Here is a 16,407-nt window from a genome sequence, read left to right as displayed (position 1 = left end):
AAAAGTGAGACTTTTACACATGCTTCAGTTTTTTTTTTTTAAATGGTTTAAAGTTTGAAGCATAATAAAGCCAGGGGCGTAAATATAGACAGTGCAGGCAGTGCAGTTGCGATGGGGCCACAGAGAGAGACTGGATGGAGAATGGGCCCTTGGAAATATGCCTGTTTTCAATGAAGAACTGTCATTCAGTTAAAAAATGTCTCATTATTTTTTAATTTTTTGTAAAATAGTCAATAGCCTCTATGACAAAATTATAAGCTTATTCAAAATAAACTATAATAAACTATTAAAATTGTTAAATAAAATCAATAATTTCTTATTTTCTTTGGTATTTTTTGTGATATACAGTCATACAATGATGACTGCTGGCTAATATTTATGTTAATGTTATCCAGTGTCAAGTCTCTGATCATGTGACGAGATGATATATGCACGACAAGCGTACACTATGCAGCCAGTTATAATAGCGTGCACTGGGGCCCATCGTAACGACCTTCCGCCACTGAATAAAGACCTTGTTCAGCCATATTAACCTTCTGTTTTCATTCATTTAGGATCATTGTTACTGGTCAATTGATAACAACAACAATGATAATTGTGTAATACTGTACACTGTGATACCGTGTACCTCCCATGCCATCTCACCTCAGGAAACTTTAACCAGATACCATTAAGAATTAGAATTTTTTTTTTTTTTTTTTTTTTTTTTGCTTTACACATAGATTAAAAAATCCAAGTCAAAAATACTGAAATCATCCAAAATAATCAGTATTTGTAAGTTTTAAGTTTTTATTTGTAAGGTTGAGCTTTGGGATTCACTCTTGACTGTGGCATCAGTAAACTGTTACCTGTCCACTAACTAGACTTATTTTAGCTCAGTACTTAAGATGAACAGTGTCCTCAATATTAGCTCTGTACATACCTGCAGTTATCTATTAAAGTGTATCAGTTGATAAAATACGGCTTTTGTTTTAAGAAGTGATACCGGAAGTCTTGCAGTTATAAACTCGTGCTTTTATTTTGAAAAGACTGACCGGAAGATCCGGAGTTCTTGCTGCGGAAGACAAGCTAGAAGTGGCTAACGGCTAAATGCTAACTACGCTGTACTACTCGCTGTTATCGAGCTGTTAGACGTTATAACTAAATCGTTTTTTGAAAAGCATTAACATCTTTCTCGCTGGGGAAGAGTTGGTCTTTCAGAAACGTTGGCTCTCCCGGTAAACTTGGTAAGATATCTTTATTTTAATAAGTTTTTTATTTGGGTTTCTTAAGTTAGCTACAGCTAGCCAACAGACAGTAGCTTCAGGTCTGCTGTTAGTGGAAGTAACAACACAATGATTCCTCAGAGGGACACAGTAATGAAAGCCTAGTGTTGCCGGACATAGTGTTGATATATGACCAAAGTTAACTCGTATTTTCAGTCATTACGGTACATCCTTCAGAGAGTGAGAGTGAGCCTGCTGTGCTGTGTTTTTGTTTGTTTTCAGATCACTGTGTATGTGTGTGTCACCTTGGCTGTAGTCCTCAGTCTCCCTGGGTGTGGGTGACACTGGCTCCGAGCCAGTCCTCCTCCATAGATGAAGATGTCCCTGGCCCAGCGAGTGCTCCTCTCCTGGATCTTCGCCCTCGTCTTCCTCATCATGCTGGTCCTCAAGCTGGACTCTAACATCCACTGGAACTGGTTTCTCATCTTCCTCCCCGTGTGGACCTTTGACACCATCCTCATCCTCATGCTGATAGTGAAGATGGCAGGGCGCTGCAAGCCAGACTTTGACCCCAGGGATGGCGAGCAGAGCCTGAAGAGGAGGCTGTGGTACCTGACGGCCCTGCTGCTGAAGCTGGCCTTCTGTCTGACACTGTGCTCCCGCCTGGAGAGGCACACCGAAATGTGGATCAGTGTGGTGTGTGTCCCTCTGTGGGTGCTGCTGGGTGGGGCTCTGGTGGAGCTGGGACACAGTGTTTTCCACTACAGGAGGGACTGAACCATTGGACTTGGGTGGGTTTTAAAATGTAACGTAAGGGACAAAACCTCTTTACGCTCAAGCATTTCTCACTTGGGATGCACCAATCTGATCCACTGGATTGGTATCAGGGCCAACACTGACCTTAATAAGTTGATCAGGTGTGGGTCAGACATGACAGATCCACGTGACATACAGCTTCTTTGTCAATGTTATAATATTCACTGTGTCTGCTATGTGTTAGATTTAAATCACAGCAGGGTGCAGACTCAGTGACATGGGGTAGAAATCCCAGTGAATTCTTAACTGAGTGGTTTACAGGTTTATGGGGGAGAAGAGTGCTAGTATTGGATCAGGAATCTGTATTTTGCGAAAGAAAAAGTCAAAAATCTCACCAGAGTAACAGCTAGTTGTGTGTCATACTGTGATATCCTTGGATCTTTATTCAAAATGAAGATTTTTCCATACACTAGTCTGCATAGTTTGGTATCTTACAGGTTCAGTGTGTGGGATATAGGGGGATATATTGGCAGAAACTAAATATATCATCACACATCATCTGTGTGTATAAATCATTGTGTTCTTGTTACCTCAGAATGAGCCGTTTATATCTACTGAGGGAGCACGTCCTCGTCAGAGATCACCACATTGCACCACCGTTTTCCCACCTTTGGCTAGAACGGACAAACCACATACTGGCTCTAGATGGGGCCATTCGTGTTTTTGCATCGTCCACCATAGATAGCAGCCCCTCTGCAATAAGAGCGTCGGGAAAATACAGATTTTTTTTTAGAGTGAAACTGCTTTATTGATTGTTTTTACTTGTTTTAATCACCTAATCTATTTGTTTTGGAGAGGGGGAGACTCTGGATAATTCAGCTCATAGTAAAATCCTCCTGAACGTCTGGATCAGAAAAAAGGTGAACACACATCTGTGATGTCTGTGACGTGCTGAACAGCGTAGGAAATACAGTTTTTAACATGAAACCACTTTATTCAGTGTTTTTACCAGTTTAAATCACTGGGTCTATTGTTTTGAAGAGGAAGAGACCTCTGCGGATAATTCAGCTCCCAGTAAAAACTTCCTGAATGTCTGGATCCTGAATTATCGGACAAAAAAAGATGAGCACACATTAGCAGGTGCTGGGCTCGCGGTCCGTCTCCAACATGCCAAACAGCATATGCAAACACTGATTATAATGAAAAACTGCTTTATTTAGTAATTTTGCCAGTTTTGATCCCCGGTTCTGTTTGTATTGAAGACGAGGAGACCTCTAAGGATAATTTGGCTCCCAATTAAAAACCTCCTGAACAATGGTCAGTGAAGGAATTCTAACCAGGAGAACTATGGGCTGGTTGCAATCTGCAGTCCTCACCACTAGATGCCACTAAATCCCCCTAAATCATACACACTGTTGCTTTAATAAAATGGCAAGCTGGGCTAGAGGGTACAAATGTTTTTATTTTATATAATCTAGATCTGTACTGCCTGGTGAGACTGGGTTTAAGTAATGTAGCTAAGCAATTGTAGACACACACGATCTGCCATTGTGATCCAATCAATTGCTACACTAAGCGTTGGACTTCAACTCACCTTTTAGGGAGAGATCACATATATTACGCCATATTTACACATAAACACAGCAATGTCTAAGGTGACACTTAAACTAATACTGTAAAAACAGAATGAAATGATCCAATCTGCACTGTGTGTAGGGCTGCACAATGCGCAAAAAAAAAAAAAAGATAATATGATTTTTTCCCCCCTGGGGTTTGTACCAAAAAAGCATGTTGCCTTACATCTGGAATATAATTTGCAGGCTGGGGCATCTCTGTAGCAAAAAAAAAAAGGGAAAAACGCCAGCACTCTCAAATGTCCTTTTAGTTCAGTTTAATAATCCAGTTTGGATGGCAGTACCAGTACACAGACATTTTGACAGTAAAGTCTTATTCAGTGTGCATCTCTGTAGCACCACAATGCTTCATGGGACACAATTCATCTTTATCCCCAAATTGCATAGAGTTTTGCATATTGTTACTTGGCCAAATTGCTATTTCTGTATTTCTATTAATTGTGCAGCCCTAGCTGTGTGTCACTGAGCCATATTATATCTGTTTGTGAAATCACTGTTGAAACGTTTATCATTAGCTGATTATTTCTGTAAAGCCACCTGTCACCTGATCCCATCCCGAGATGTCCCACTGCCACTGACACAATCTGAATGTAAATCCCTAACTTCCTGTGACTGTATACCTGCTACTGTGGCACCAAAGTTAATCGCAAACGATCCAGTAGTTGTCAGTGTTGGGCCCGTGACGTCACCTCTTGACCTCTAGCCGCTTAAAAAATGCTTCGCCCGCAGGACGACCATTCGTCAGGTTATACAGTCAAATGCACGGCCGAGCAGCCGTGCCTGGGCACGCTCAGGGCGCGCACCTGGTAGGCGGAAGTGTTTAATATTGTGACGTTTGCGGTGAAAGCGCATGAGTTTGGGAGGGGAGTGAGATCACGACTGGATGAAAAAAAGACTTGGATTATACTGCACGAGTTGCGTGAGTTTGTAAACGCATGTTTTGGTGTAGTTAGCTGGTTTCCATTTACTTTAATTCACATAGAGGATTCGCCTTTTTTCTTCATTCACTCTGGAGGCATGCCAGAGAAATAGTTTCCTTCACGGGTGAGTAATTGATTTGTAATTGATTTACAAATGGTCATTTTGCGGTTAAAGTCTTTCATGTTGCTAGAAAAACAAATACGGAAGCCTTAATGATGATGAAATGCAGAAGACATGAACACTTAGTCAGTAGTTTTGAACCATTTATTGAGAGGTTCTGATCAGAGTATAAATCACACTACCAAGTCTTATCTTAGGAAATAAAATGTATTTACAACAAAATTTTCACATACATCGGTTTCAAATAAAAACAGACAGTAAATGATATAAATAAGTTCTATGGAAAATAAAACTTGTCTTACAAAAAATATATGCAATTTCTGTATACATTTTCTCACATTGGTGCTAATAACATCTATACTGTACAGTTTTGGTACATACAGTATCATTTACAGCCCTGTGTGAGTCAAACAACGTCCAGTCTGAAAACAACTACTTGCTCCGATATTTTTGGAGTGTTATGAACAACGAACCCCATCTACTAAAGCGTCGTGGAAAAGAGGATTTCGGCAGGAGCTGGGTGACTTGCTGTGATGTCCCGAACAGTGAATGTAGGTTAATTCCTATAGCAGGGAGTAAGGATGGTTGTTTTCAGATTGGCTAGTCCAGTACCTAAAGTAGGTGCTTTAAGAGCGAAGCTAAGTAGTGCACAGGCACTGACACATGGGTCACATAACATTTTATATAGAGCCTACATACATTCGCTAACAAACGTGAAGTGAGCTACTTAGCTTACATTCTTAGGCACTGATAAAGTACTTGGAGAGTGCATCCTCTTTTCACTGTGTCGCTTGAGTATTGTGGCTGTGTCGGCAAAGAATTAGAATGCACCCCGCCTTTTGGTTTAAAAATTAGGGAGACCAGTTGGTGTCTGAAGGAAGGATGCATTTTCAAATACTTTACCAAAGCCTCGGCGTAAGTTGTACAGTAAAAAAAAGAAGACTAGACATCTAGACATTCATATTAAGAAGTCTTTCTGTGTTTGGGGTGTGTGTGTTTTAAGGGGCTGTTTTAACGAGTGCTGCTGCGGCCGAGTGTCCTGTAGGGGTGTGGCAGGTTTTCCCTGCACTGAGTCCTTTACTTTTGGGCCTTTAGAGGGCACAACTGTCCGACTGTCCGATCCAGGCTTAGAGGAAGAGCCTCGAGAGTCACTGTGATGGTGGGTCTTAGGCCGACTGTCTGTGAAGGAAAGGGCCAGTGTCTGGTGAGCCTCCATCGGCTTAAAGAGGTCAAAGGTGATGAGCGTCCGTGGTGGTTTGTGTTCTGGTGGCGCGGCACCAGAGGCAGACTTCTTCCTCTCCTCTTTATTGTTGACGTCCTTCTTTCCATCTTTCTTAACCTGAATGTTTGCAGGTTTGGGGGTGCCCGTCTTCCCGTCCTCTCTCCCCGACTTTGCCTGCACCCCCTGCGTACTCGACGAGTTGCCCTCCCTGTGCCCGCTTTTCTCCTTCTTCCCGTGTGAAGACTTGTGTTTATGTGAGCAGGCGTCTCGAGCCTCCTCTCTGTCGGGCCGTAAGTGAGACGCTCCCTGCGTGCCTGCCCTGTCTTTATCGTGCTCCTTCTCTCTCTTGACTTGGGGTTGTGTCTTTAAGTCCCATTCCTTGGCCCATTTCTCGTCTCTCTGTGCAGGCAGGGACGTCTGAGAGGCTTTACTGCCCTCTCTTGTCCGCTCCTCGTCCTCTTTTTTCCTTAAGTGCTGCAGCGGCTGCGTCAATGTTCCACTCTCTCTTCCTCCCTCAGCCTTACCTTTATCCTGCTCTCTCATCCTGTCCTTCTCTCTATCCCTGTCTTTCCCCCGATCCTTTTTATCCCTTTCCTTCTCTTTACTCCTATCCTTGTCCTTCTTCTCCTTCTCTTTAACCCTTTCCTTTTCATCTTTCTCTCTTTTTCCTTTGTCCTTTTCCTTTTTGATTTGTGGTGTGTTGTAAGTGCTCGTTAAACTATCTTTAGATTTCTCTTTTAGACCTTGACCCGGTACAGTTATCTTTTGCTGCCTCTCTTCCTCCACGTCATTCTCCTTCCTAATTTGCTGTAGTGATTTTAGGGATGCACTGTCCACTCCACCCTCCTCGTGGCCCTTCTGCAGTGTCTGGCATGTGTCTGCACCTCCTTCTCCCCCTCCCATAACATCCTCTTTCTCATCTTCCTCAGCTTTAGGCTCCGTTAGTGTGTGTGTAAGTACACCTTCATCTCTCTCCTTTTTGACGAAAGGTGGAGACTGTGTCGTTGACAACCCCTTCATCTCAGCTCGGTTCTCCTGCTCTTCCTCCTTGAAAATCTGTGTCGGAGTTTGTGAGGGCGGCCCCTCCCCTCCCTTGACGTCCTCTTCCTCCAGCTTCATCACCGTCTGTACAGCAGGCTCGCACTCCGTCCCCTCGACCTCCTCGTCTACCTCCTCCTCTTTGATATGAAGTGTTACTTCACTGGGTGCACAATTCTCCTCTTCCTTAACCTCTTCTTCCTCCTCCTCTTCCGCTTGTTCCGCCTCCTCCTCCTTCTCTTCGTGTTGGTGATACTGTTTGAGCCGGATGTGCCAAGCCAGACTGCAGACAGCAGACACGGTTTTGAACTGGTGGACGACTCCTCTGGGAATGAAGTAGATGTCATCGTGGTAGAGCTGGATTCGGGCGTATCGGATCCCCTCCCTCCTCAGCTGGTTCAGCTTGGCGTCATCGATCCACTGTACACACTGTGGAGGCAGTGACAGGAACATGAGATTCAGAGGTCCCTCAAAAAAGTAGTGAATATTTAAATTCTTGCATGGTAGAAAGAAAAAAATTGAGTCTTATCATATAGGGACTAGTTTCTTTCTACCAAACTACACCCCCAACTGTATCACTGCACAGAAGAAGGCGTGCATCTACTAATCAACGAAAGGCTTGTGACAACATGATATGTTAATATTAATGGCATCCCCCTTGGATGAGCTGTAACATTAGCTAGCTCAGTGGTGCTAGGTGAGCTAGCAGTAGATGAGCACTTCCTTCTGTGCAGTGATACGGTTGGCAGGTGTAGTTCAGTCAAGAGAAAATTGTTCTGACATGAAACTGCTCACAATAAGGTCTGTAGATTATCTTGAATAACAGGGTCATGATTTCTGGAAGGAGACATAGCTGTTCAGTTGAAGCTCAAAACTGGGGCAGCTGCGCTGTCTTGCGGCGACAGTCTGCACTGTACTTGCTTATTAATTAATCGATAATTGATCGTTAATTTTTTTTGATGATCGAATAATGAATTTTGATCGTTTGCCCATCCCTAATCTAGACTAATTAACAGCTCTACAGGTAAAAGACAAAATATATATTTTTGATTTTGGGGTGAACTGTCCCTTTAATGCTGCATTACTAGACAACTTTGGAGGCCTGGGGACAATGTAATAAACTGTAGACACAACATATGATCACCGTATAATGGTGATATAGATGGTGAAAATGTTAGAATACATTGAGCAGACACCGGGCAACATTATCATTCGGCTTGAGTCGTGTTTCTGACCACCTGGCAAATCTAAGTCCATTTTTGGTCTCCTGGGGGAAGTATCTGTCTCTTTAGTGATGAAATGCTCCACTATGTTTGATACATTTCCGCACACAAGCAGATAAAAAAAATCTATTCATACCACTGTATCGTACCAGGCACGGTTAATATCTCTGACCTACCTGAGACAGCGGAGGTTCATGGAGGTCCAGCTGCAGCCTCATGACCACATCTGGGAAATCCCCAGCGTGGAAACACACAACGTCTTTGGTGATCCGAGCTGGAGCGTCACTTCTGTGAGGTAATACCCAAAAAGTCCTGTTTACTGATCTGAGCTTGTATTATATGTAAAAGTGTCAGAAGATGCCACTGGGTACTTACTCCTCTCCGCAGCGCACAGCCTTCAGCACACCTACAGCAGCAGTAGTTTGTCTCTCGAACCCCTGACCGATGTGGTCGGCGTGGGCTCTCGTCCGGTCCTCAAACAGCATCTCCCTGGGCTCACTGGCTCGGGGTAGATACTGCAGGTTCTTTATCTCATTGGTGGACCTGAAATTATTCGCAACAGTCAGGATATGTTCAAGGCATGATTTGGTACCTGTACATGCATGTGGAGTTGAGAGATAAGCTCAAAGTATGTCACTCATTTTGCTACGTCAGCTTTACTTCAGACCAGTTCTTTTGAAAATGAGGATGCTGGTGAGACGATAACAACTGTGCACTGGCAAACATTTACAGACTCAATGTGTCAGCCCACCTTTTCCTTTTGAAGGGTGATTTTGGCATGTCTGCCATAGGGATCATCTGTTCCCCCGGTCTGACCCACATAATGGGGCCGTCATCGCTCTCAGTGGGGCTCTGCAGCCGCAGACTGGAGAACGTTCCCCAGGGCAGAGTCCGCTGCATAAACACAGGGCGAGAAACTTCCGCGTTACATAATGACTCGTAGCCACTTGCGGGGAAATGAAAAACAGACGTTCAAGCGTCCGCTGGCTGTGGGGGTGTGTGTGTACACATGCAGACATAACAAACACACTCACCACCAGAAAGGGAGATTCCTCTAACATGCTGATGAACTCCGGGAAGTAGTCTCCGACCTCTTCGTCCACAGCACCGACCAGACTGACCTGCCGCATGGCCCCAGCGCGGTACGTTCCCTGGGAATAGGTCCGCTTCACCTGCAGGAGGGACCATTGACAAAACAGATCAGACCCTCACCTGAGAGGCACTTTACTGTCAGCTGAGATGTTTTTTAAACATCATATGCGTCCGTTATTTGCGTTATTTTCTGTGCTTTTTAAATGGAAACTCCCAACTCAGCTGTTGGCAAAAAGCAGTGACGTACATTACAGTGCTGATGCCCTCTTCTTCCTCACCCCCCAACACTTGCCATTCGCTGACAGTATAAGCACAGAGAGTGAGGAAAGTGATGGTGCTGTTTTATTATTATCAAACTGTTATTCAACTACGTGAAAACACACTGAGTTTCAATTTAATACTGCATTTGTACCGCATGAACACATTTATAGATCCAGAGTCAATACAATAGCTCACGGCTAGCATGCCCCTAGTTTGGAGAAGCAGCAGCAGTGTCAGGACATACAAGCTTGGCAATGAATGCACTGCTGTGGACGCCACATTATTTTGGTTCTGAAAGTCACATGATAACCCAAACTAAATAACCTATCAGAGGCAATGGTAGGCAGCAACTGCTATATGTGCTATGTGAGGTAAAATTATTGAAGTGTGGTGGCTTTAGATGGGGGCAACATCAACATGTATTTAAGCCAACTAAAAAAACAAATAAACAAAAAAAAAGTACATGCTATATTTATGTTTTTTGTACCGCTTTACCTTGCCATCACACAGCCCTTTGGGACGGAAACCGTTATATTGACCCCTTTTAAGCCACCAAACTCCTTTGACAAAAACAGTAATTTTACCTCACAGCCCACAGGAGTTGCCGGTCTTCGGCTGAGTTTTACCTTTACTTTATTTGCATTATTGTGTGACTTTTAGCACTAAACTTACATGGTGTCCATGGCAGTATGTGGGTTTATATGTAGCAGATTCAGATTCAGACAACTTTATTGTGCAACAACACTTTGAAGAAGGCTTGGGAAGATAGAATTTTGACACTAAAACACACATAAGGAACACTACGGGAAAGCAACAGGATGATACAAAAATCTGGAAAAATAGTAATGGAGCTGCCGTTGAGCATAAGAGGTGTGACCTTTTCAGTGCACCTGCCTCTAATAAACAATAACAGCACCATCAGCATCTGTTTGTTAGTTAATCTTAACAACACAGATTTAGGTCTTTGGTGGACCTCCAAGACATGCGACAGTCATCGAGAGAGGCAAATATCAACCACAACAAACAAAAGGCAAATAAAAGACCATCTTACTGGAAAATTTGTGAAACCGTTAACTCAAATTTTCAAACACTGTGGATTACACTAGCAAATCCAGACAAGCACACCGGCTGACAACAAAATCAGACCTCAGGTTCACGAGTTATTCAGCAGAAATCAAGGCTCTGATGGATGCACACCAATATTTAAGTGTTCACTTTAGCAGTGAGTGCGTTTACACTGACATTAATAACCCATTCATGAACAGGTTTTTGAAGTATCTGGGTCGTGTGTGAACATGTAAACACCATATCCCGTTTTCAGAAACAAGTATAAGCCCTTATCCCATTAATAAGATACCCGAATACACTATCTGGAGCACTCCAAAAGAAATCGGGATACTGTTGCATGTATACATCTTATCTCAGTTACTGAGTGCCGTTGACGACCGGCGCAGGTACGGCTTTAGCCAAGTGACTTAACAGAAATACAAACAATGGCAGCAGTGACAGCGTCTCAAGTCTGGAGCGAGGAAGAAACAGACATGTGTTCATCCACTGCTGCCCTGTCCTACCTGGTGTTAGTGACAGTGACAGGCTGGCTCCAATGTGGAGGACAGTGTTATAAAGGAAGTGCTGCTTTTATGAATAATGTTAGGTAAATAACTACATGGTGTGTGGGTGTGGGTGTGTGCCATTGAGACAGGACGAAAGACACGTGGATGTGCTCAGAGCAGACAGCTGTTGGCAATCAGAGCAGAAAGGAAATTAAAGTTAACTTGTCAAGTGGAAGTAAACGTAGTGTTAAATATTTCCCGTCGTTCTCATCCCACATTGTCGGTTTGTGTTTGTAAATATGAAAGTGTCTGCACAAAAAGACAACACTAATCAGTATCCAGGTTATTAGTATTTATATATATATCTATATCTATATAGATATATATATATATCTATATAGATATAGATATAGATATTTATTTGTATACAGGGAATATGTATACCTGATTCTCTGTGCTCATGTAAACACCATATCCCTGATATGATCATAACCGGGATAAGCCTCATAAACAGGTTATCTGTGTCCATGTTAACACACTCAGTGTGTGAATGAGCTTTCATGAAGCGGGACTGATGCCTCAGAACAGCTCATAAACCTTTATTATGTGTCAAAATTTGACAACAACACTGATCATTTTGAAGCTTTAGTTTGTGGTGTTATCTTACTGCAAGATGTACCAAGTTATGTACATAGACAAAATATATACAATAATATAAACATGTGCATGTGCTATATATATATATATATATATTTCACTCACAGAAAGCTCAGGTCATCCTATTGGACTCTCATCATGCTTTACACAATAAGTTTAATTTACTTCGATCAGAACGGAGGTTTTATCTTCCTGGAGGCGGCACTAAAGAGTATATGAGGTCTTTTTCCATAATTTATTGGCTTTTTAAACTAAATGTAATTTGGCCTGTTAGTAGCTGTAACTGTGACACGGTTTCTGGCTTCTTCTTCTCCTCAGTGCTCTCCCCAAATGATTCTGGTGACAATTAAAACAATGACATTGGTTGTATACTTGTTACCTTTTTTATACTTGCTGTTTCTTCTAATTTATTGCTGTGCTTTTCTGTATTTATTGACTGCTGCCTGTAAGCCCAGTTACCCCTCTAGGTAATAAAGCTTCCATTTACACACACAGCAATATGGTAAAATATCCTACGTGTGGAGAAAAGGGAGGTGCAAGAACAAATTAGGTGACCAAGCAGCTGGCCAGGCTGCTGTCATACATGTGCATGCAAAATATTAGACTGATTAGTCGAGTGGTTTGCAAGATCAGCTGCAGAGAGACAGACACACACACACTTGTGCGCACACACACATGACTAATCAAATGATCCCCTCCAGGCTTATACCTAGCGGAGATAATGACGGTGAAACCTTTAAATGAAAGTGTGTCTGCTATAAATTACAAACAATGACAAAAATTGTGCTAAGAGGTGCACCTACATTACAATATGACTATGAACAAAGCTACCATATACTGACAGGTGCATCAGTGGTACCATGTCACAAATATTGCAAGTTACATGTAAGGAAATATAAAGAGTGTAAAAAGAAAAATTGTATGACCTGTATCTTAAAGCCTGCATCGCACTGCAAGTAGGAGATGTGAAAACAGTAGGAGTAACAGTTTAATGTTGGCCTTTTTAAAATGATAGATAATGAAACCAGGTTCTGACTAAATTGATATGGCCCTGAAAGTGTTTATTTTACTACTGCCAATGTGTTAACAAAGAAAAAAAGAACACTTGTCCATAAAAATGTTGGCCCTTAAAAAAGAAAGAGCAGACTGAGGCAGAGCAGAGTAAAACCACTTCATGTGAGACTCCCGAGTCTAAATGTTAGTACAGGTCACATAACACCAAACATGTGGGAGAAAGTCTACAAATGAATAAAAGTTTTGAAACCAATCAATACTACATCTACTCTGGAGTTGGTGACTTCCAAAAGATCGACCAGACCACTGCCGCTCTGCTCTACTCTCTGCAGAGGCACACCATCCTTTCTAACAGGGCTTCACCACATGAAGAAAACATGAACTAAAGTTGTTGAATATTTTGATAACCATAACTTGTGATAAACAGATAAAGTGTACTCAGTTATGCCTTCCTGCTGCTTTCAGTAAACTCCTAAATTACAACAAAATTATTGTTGAGTTTAACTTTGCACTGAACACAAAAGGCACCATAAAAAAGAAATATAGTTTCATTCTAATCTGCAGTTTTCTACTGATTCACTCTTTTAACTAACTCAAAAAATTTCTGGTGCATTATCACTGCTCTCGGGATGTCTTTATCGCACATGTTGTTACTATGATGATGATAACGAAACAATATACTGTGCAGCCCAACCTTCTAACTTAATTTTGTGTGAAAAAGCATTAATGTTCCAGCATAAAAAAACAGCCTAAATATAGGCTTAAAACTATGCTAGGACAGTAACGAAGATTCTTCAATATGCCAGTGTTGCTTTTTTAATGTCGCCCCAGTGTGTGATTTTAGATAGCATGACAGCGTTATAGAAGCAAAAGAGGCGTGACCTAACACAACAACGTCAGCTTCAAGTGTGACATTTAACATACATGTCTGGCAGCACTCTCAAAACATGGCAAAAATAATCATTCATTGTCTTATCCTCTGCTCAGAGGGTATGAAGCTCCTGGACCTTATTGTCTTCCAAGTTTGGGGACATTTTTGGTTGATATTCTTCTTTGAGTTAGCTGCTAACTGCTTCTAGCTGCTTTTTAATCTCCCAGTGTTGGATCGTACACATAACATGTCGCTAAAACACTTGTCCCCACCTGCTAGCTGTCGCTTTTGCACAGATGTCCATCTGGTGCCGTTACTACCTCTGCTGTGGGCCTAAAGATGAGACAACCGTGTCTCTCCATTCTGCAATCATACTGTTAACACAGAACAGCCAGGCGGAATAGCAACAGGACATTTCCGCCTTGAACAGACAGAGTAAAAAGGCTCACAAGAGTCTGTACCCTTTTCTTTTTTACCTACATAAATGTTCGTTCATTCATGTTTCATTCATTACCGTAATTCTTGCTACATCCTCTCTCAAAAGGTATGCTTGACTTTGTTTACCATAAACACTACAATAAAAACAGTCAAAACATGTTGTGACATCACAAGATGTTGTTTGAGATGCTCCAACAAAGTGATTCTCAGAGTGAGAACTGAAGACCCCGATGACTGTGACACACAGCCCACAGGAAGAAAACACTGCGTACTGTGTTATTAAAAAAAAGTCCATATTTCAGGCTCTTGAGCCAAACTACGCAATAAAATACATGTAATCCTGTATCCATTACTTCCACATGTAAGCTCAGTGCCAGTAGAGACTGTCTTAATTCTGACACATCTCATCAGTCTAACAGCAAACACAGTCATGAATCACTCACTCACAACTCGAGGGGCACTGAACGCTGCTGCTTATCCATCTCAGTGACATTAAGCCCAAACTGGCTAAATTAAGAAAATACGCTGACAGTTATATTGAGTTTGGTTTTATTGAGAACAGCAACAGGAAGAAACACACCATCTGCCTTATGTTGGTAGCGGAGAAAGTCATGATGCCAGACAAGCTGAAGGAATATCTGATTACAAAGCAGTTAAAGTATCAGTACGATCGGGAGGGAGACCTTGGGAACATTTTCTTCCCAGTCAGGGGTCCTTGGCCTGAATAATCGTGAGTTTTCCTGACCTAAATTGATTCTCTCGTTTTCCAAAAACATGTTGAAATGATGCCAGGATACAAACTGTGATTGAGGCTTAGGGTGGGCGTTATGTCTGACTTCTTTTTAGTTAAGAAATACATTTCAACTAACTGCTGTGTCAGGTGGATCAAAACTGTTATGTCTCTTGTGTCTTAAGTTTATGGTCGATGCAATAGATTTTTTACGCATCTTTAAAGTGGCAGCATTTCCACGTGGGATAATTGTTGTCACCTCTGTGGCAAAGACAACCAGATCGCTTTCCGTTTCCACGGGACACACTGCATTTTGTTTTCCACAGTTACATCGGTTGTTTCACTGTTGGCAATTTCCGCTACTGGGGGCAGTAACTGCAAAAACCTTACACTGATACTCTTTGGTAACTGGGGATAGCTACCAGAGTAAACAATAGGGCTATGTTCTTCCTGCTTTGGTTACGCAGTGGTTGATACACTTTCTCTGTGCCATAAATTGAGCCTTCATTTTCCAGGAGATCGTACCCAGTGGCAGAGAGAGTTGCATAGTGAAAGCGGGGCTTATAAGGAACCAATCCAAACGCCGATGGTGCCATAACTCAATAGCCAATACATTGTGTAATTAACATTTACGTCATAATGATAAGTTAAAGCAAAAAACTTGTCTCCACTTTAAGAATTACTTTGAAAGGCAAGTTCTTGGTGCTTCTTCAGACATTTGCGCCGTATTCTAAGGACTGAAATTAATATATTTCTTAGTGCCTTGATACACTAAGCTGACAGTTGGCTGTTGGTCAATGTCTGGACGTCAGTGAGCGTCTGTCACCATAGTTTTTGTGGTGTGCATCGCACAGTTGGCACTAATCTGCCCTTGTTGGCTGTTTGGTAGACTGGCGGTTCTGCTCAGCGCATAAGAAAAGAAACACAAGGGAAAACAAACTCATTATATAGGGTAAGATTATTATTTTAGCCATTGAGCTCTTACACAGAAATGTTATATAATTTTTTTGAGTTATCGTACATAAGCGCACAGTAAATATCCTGTGTTCTTTCAACACTGGGTTGATTTTACATACAATCTCGTGGGTCTTTTTGTTTTCTTTTTTGAATGACGAATACAGACTACCGCTGCCTTCTGTCATGGAGAGTTATTTCCTCTCACGCAGATGCAGAACGTACATGCTAATTGGTTGTTGGCTGTACTCTTTGTGATGTATTCCAGTGCAACTTTTTGGCTGAGGCACAGGCAACATGAGGTGACACAGTCCGCATTCATCATCACTAGTTCTTTGATTTAGGTTTGGTGTGTCTGGGCCTTTAGACATGTACAGGCGAGAAACACTGTGTGAAGTTTCACATGGAAAAAATTGTGAACCAAAAAATAAAACTGCAGGTTTGGGAGTAACAATTGTGCTATTTTATTGAAGGTCCTTTCTACAAACAAGCAAATTCCTTATAAGAACACTGATCTCAGATTGAGCAGTCTGTCTGCACTGGTGTTCATAATTTATTTTCTGATCTACGCCTGGCAAAATCCTATTTCTGTCTTGTCAAATCAGCTCATATCACAGGTTTTCACATTAAATGTAGAATTTTTGGATTAGTTTGACTCCTGTTTGACTTTCTGTTTGATGTTAAGAAGTCAAAGAGAATTATTTCTGATCAGATAGGT

The 16,407-nt window shown here is 41.9% G+C and overlaps 3 protein-coding genes across 4 annotated transcripts in view; 2 read left to right on the top strand and 1 right to left on the bottom strand.

Moving 5' to 3' along the window:
- Nucleotides 1-1,066: 1,066 nt before the first annotated feature.
- On the top strand, nt 1,067-5,576 carry LOC126407662 (transmembrane protein 60-like). Its single transcript, XM_050072757.1, has 2 exons — nt 1,067-1,226; nt 1,488-5,576. The coding sequence occupies exon 2, from the start codon at nt 1,578-1,580 to the stop codon at nt 1,980-1,982; it is 405 nt and encodes a 134-aa protein (XP_049928714.1). The 5' UTR covers nt 1,067-1,226; nt 1,488-1,577; the 3' UTR covers nt 1,983-5,576.
- Nucleotides 4,519-16,407, top strand: part of LOC126408106 (cell surface glycoprotein 1-like) — a 26,298-nt gene continuing 14,409 nt past the window's right edge. The window contains exon 1 of the mRNA XM_050073480.1: nt 4,519-4,639. The gene's annotated coding sequence lies outside the window, so the exon portion shown is untranslated. The remainder of the gene's footprint in view (nt 4,640-16,407) is intronic.
- Nucleotides 4,763-16,407, bottom strand: part of LOC126407648 (lysine-specific demethylase RSBN1L-like) — a 14,467-nt gene continuing 2,822 nt past the window's right edge. For both annotated transcript variants that reach the window (XM_050072736.1, XM_050072737.1), the window contains 5 exons: nt 9,154-9,291; nt 8,871-9,013; nt 8,495-8,662; nt 8,296-8,407; nt 4,763-7,325 (listed from right to left, as the gene is read on the bottom strand). In XM_050072736.1, coding sequence (XP_049928693.1) covers nt 5,595-7,325; nt 8,296-8,407; nt 8,495-8,662; nt 8,871-9,013; nt 9,154-9,291 — 2,292 coding nt within the window. In that variant the 3' untranslated portion in view covers nt 4,763-5,594. The remainder of the gene's footprint in view (nt 7,326-8,295; nt 8,408-8,494; nt 8,663-8,870; nt 9,014-9,153; nt 9,292-16,407) is intronic.

The sequence above is a fragment of the Epinephelus moara genome, chromosome 20, assembly GCF_006386435.1.
Source record: "Epinephelus moara isolate mb chromosome 20, YSFRI_EMoa_1.0, whole genome shotgun sequence".
In the NCBI taxonomy this organism is placed as follows: Eukaryota; Metazoa; Chordata; class Actinopteri; order Perciformes; family Serranidae; genus Epinephelus; species Epinephelus moara.
This window is presented reverse-complemented; position numbering and strand designations above follow the sequence as displayed.

Bases quoted from the DNA above. Each gene is read 5' to 3' on its own strand.
- LOC126407662 (XM_050072757.1), top strand. From the start codon at position 1,578: ATGAAGATGTCCCTGGCCCAGCGAGTGCTCCTCTCCTGGATCTTCGCC.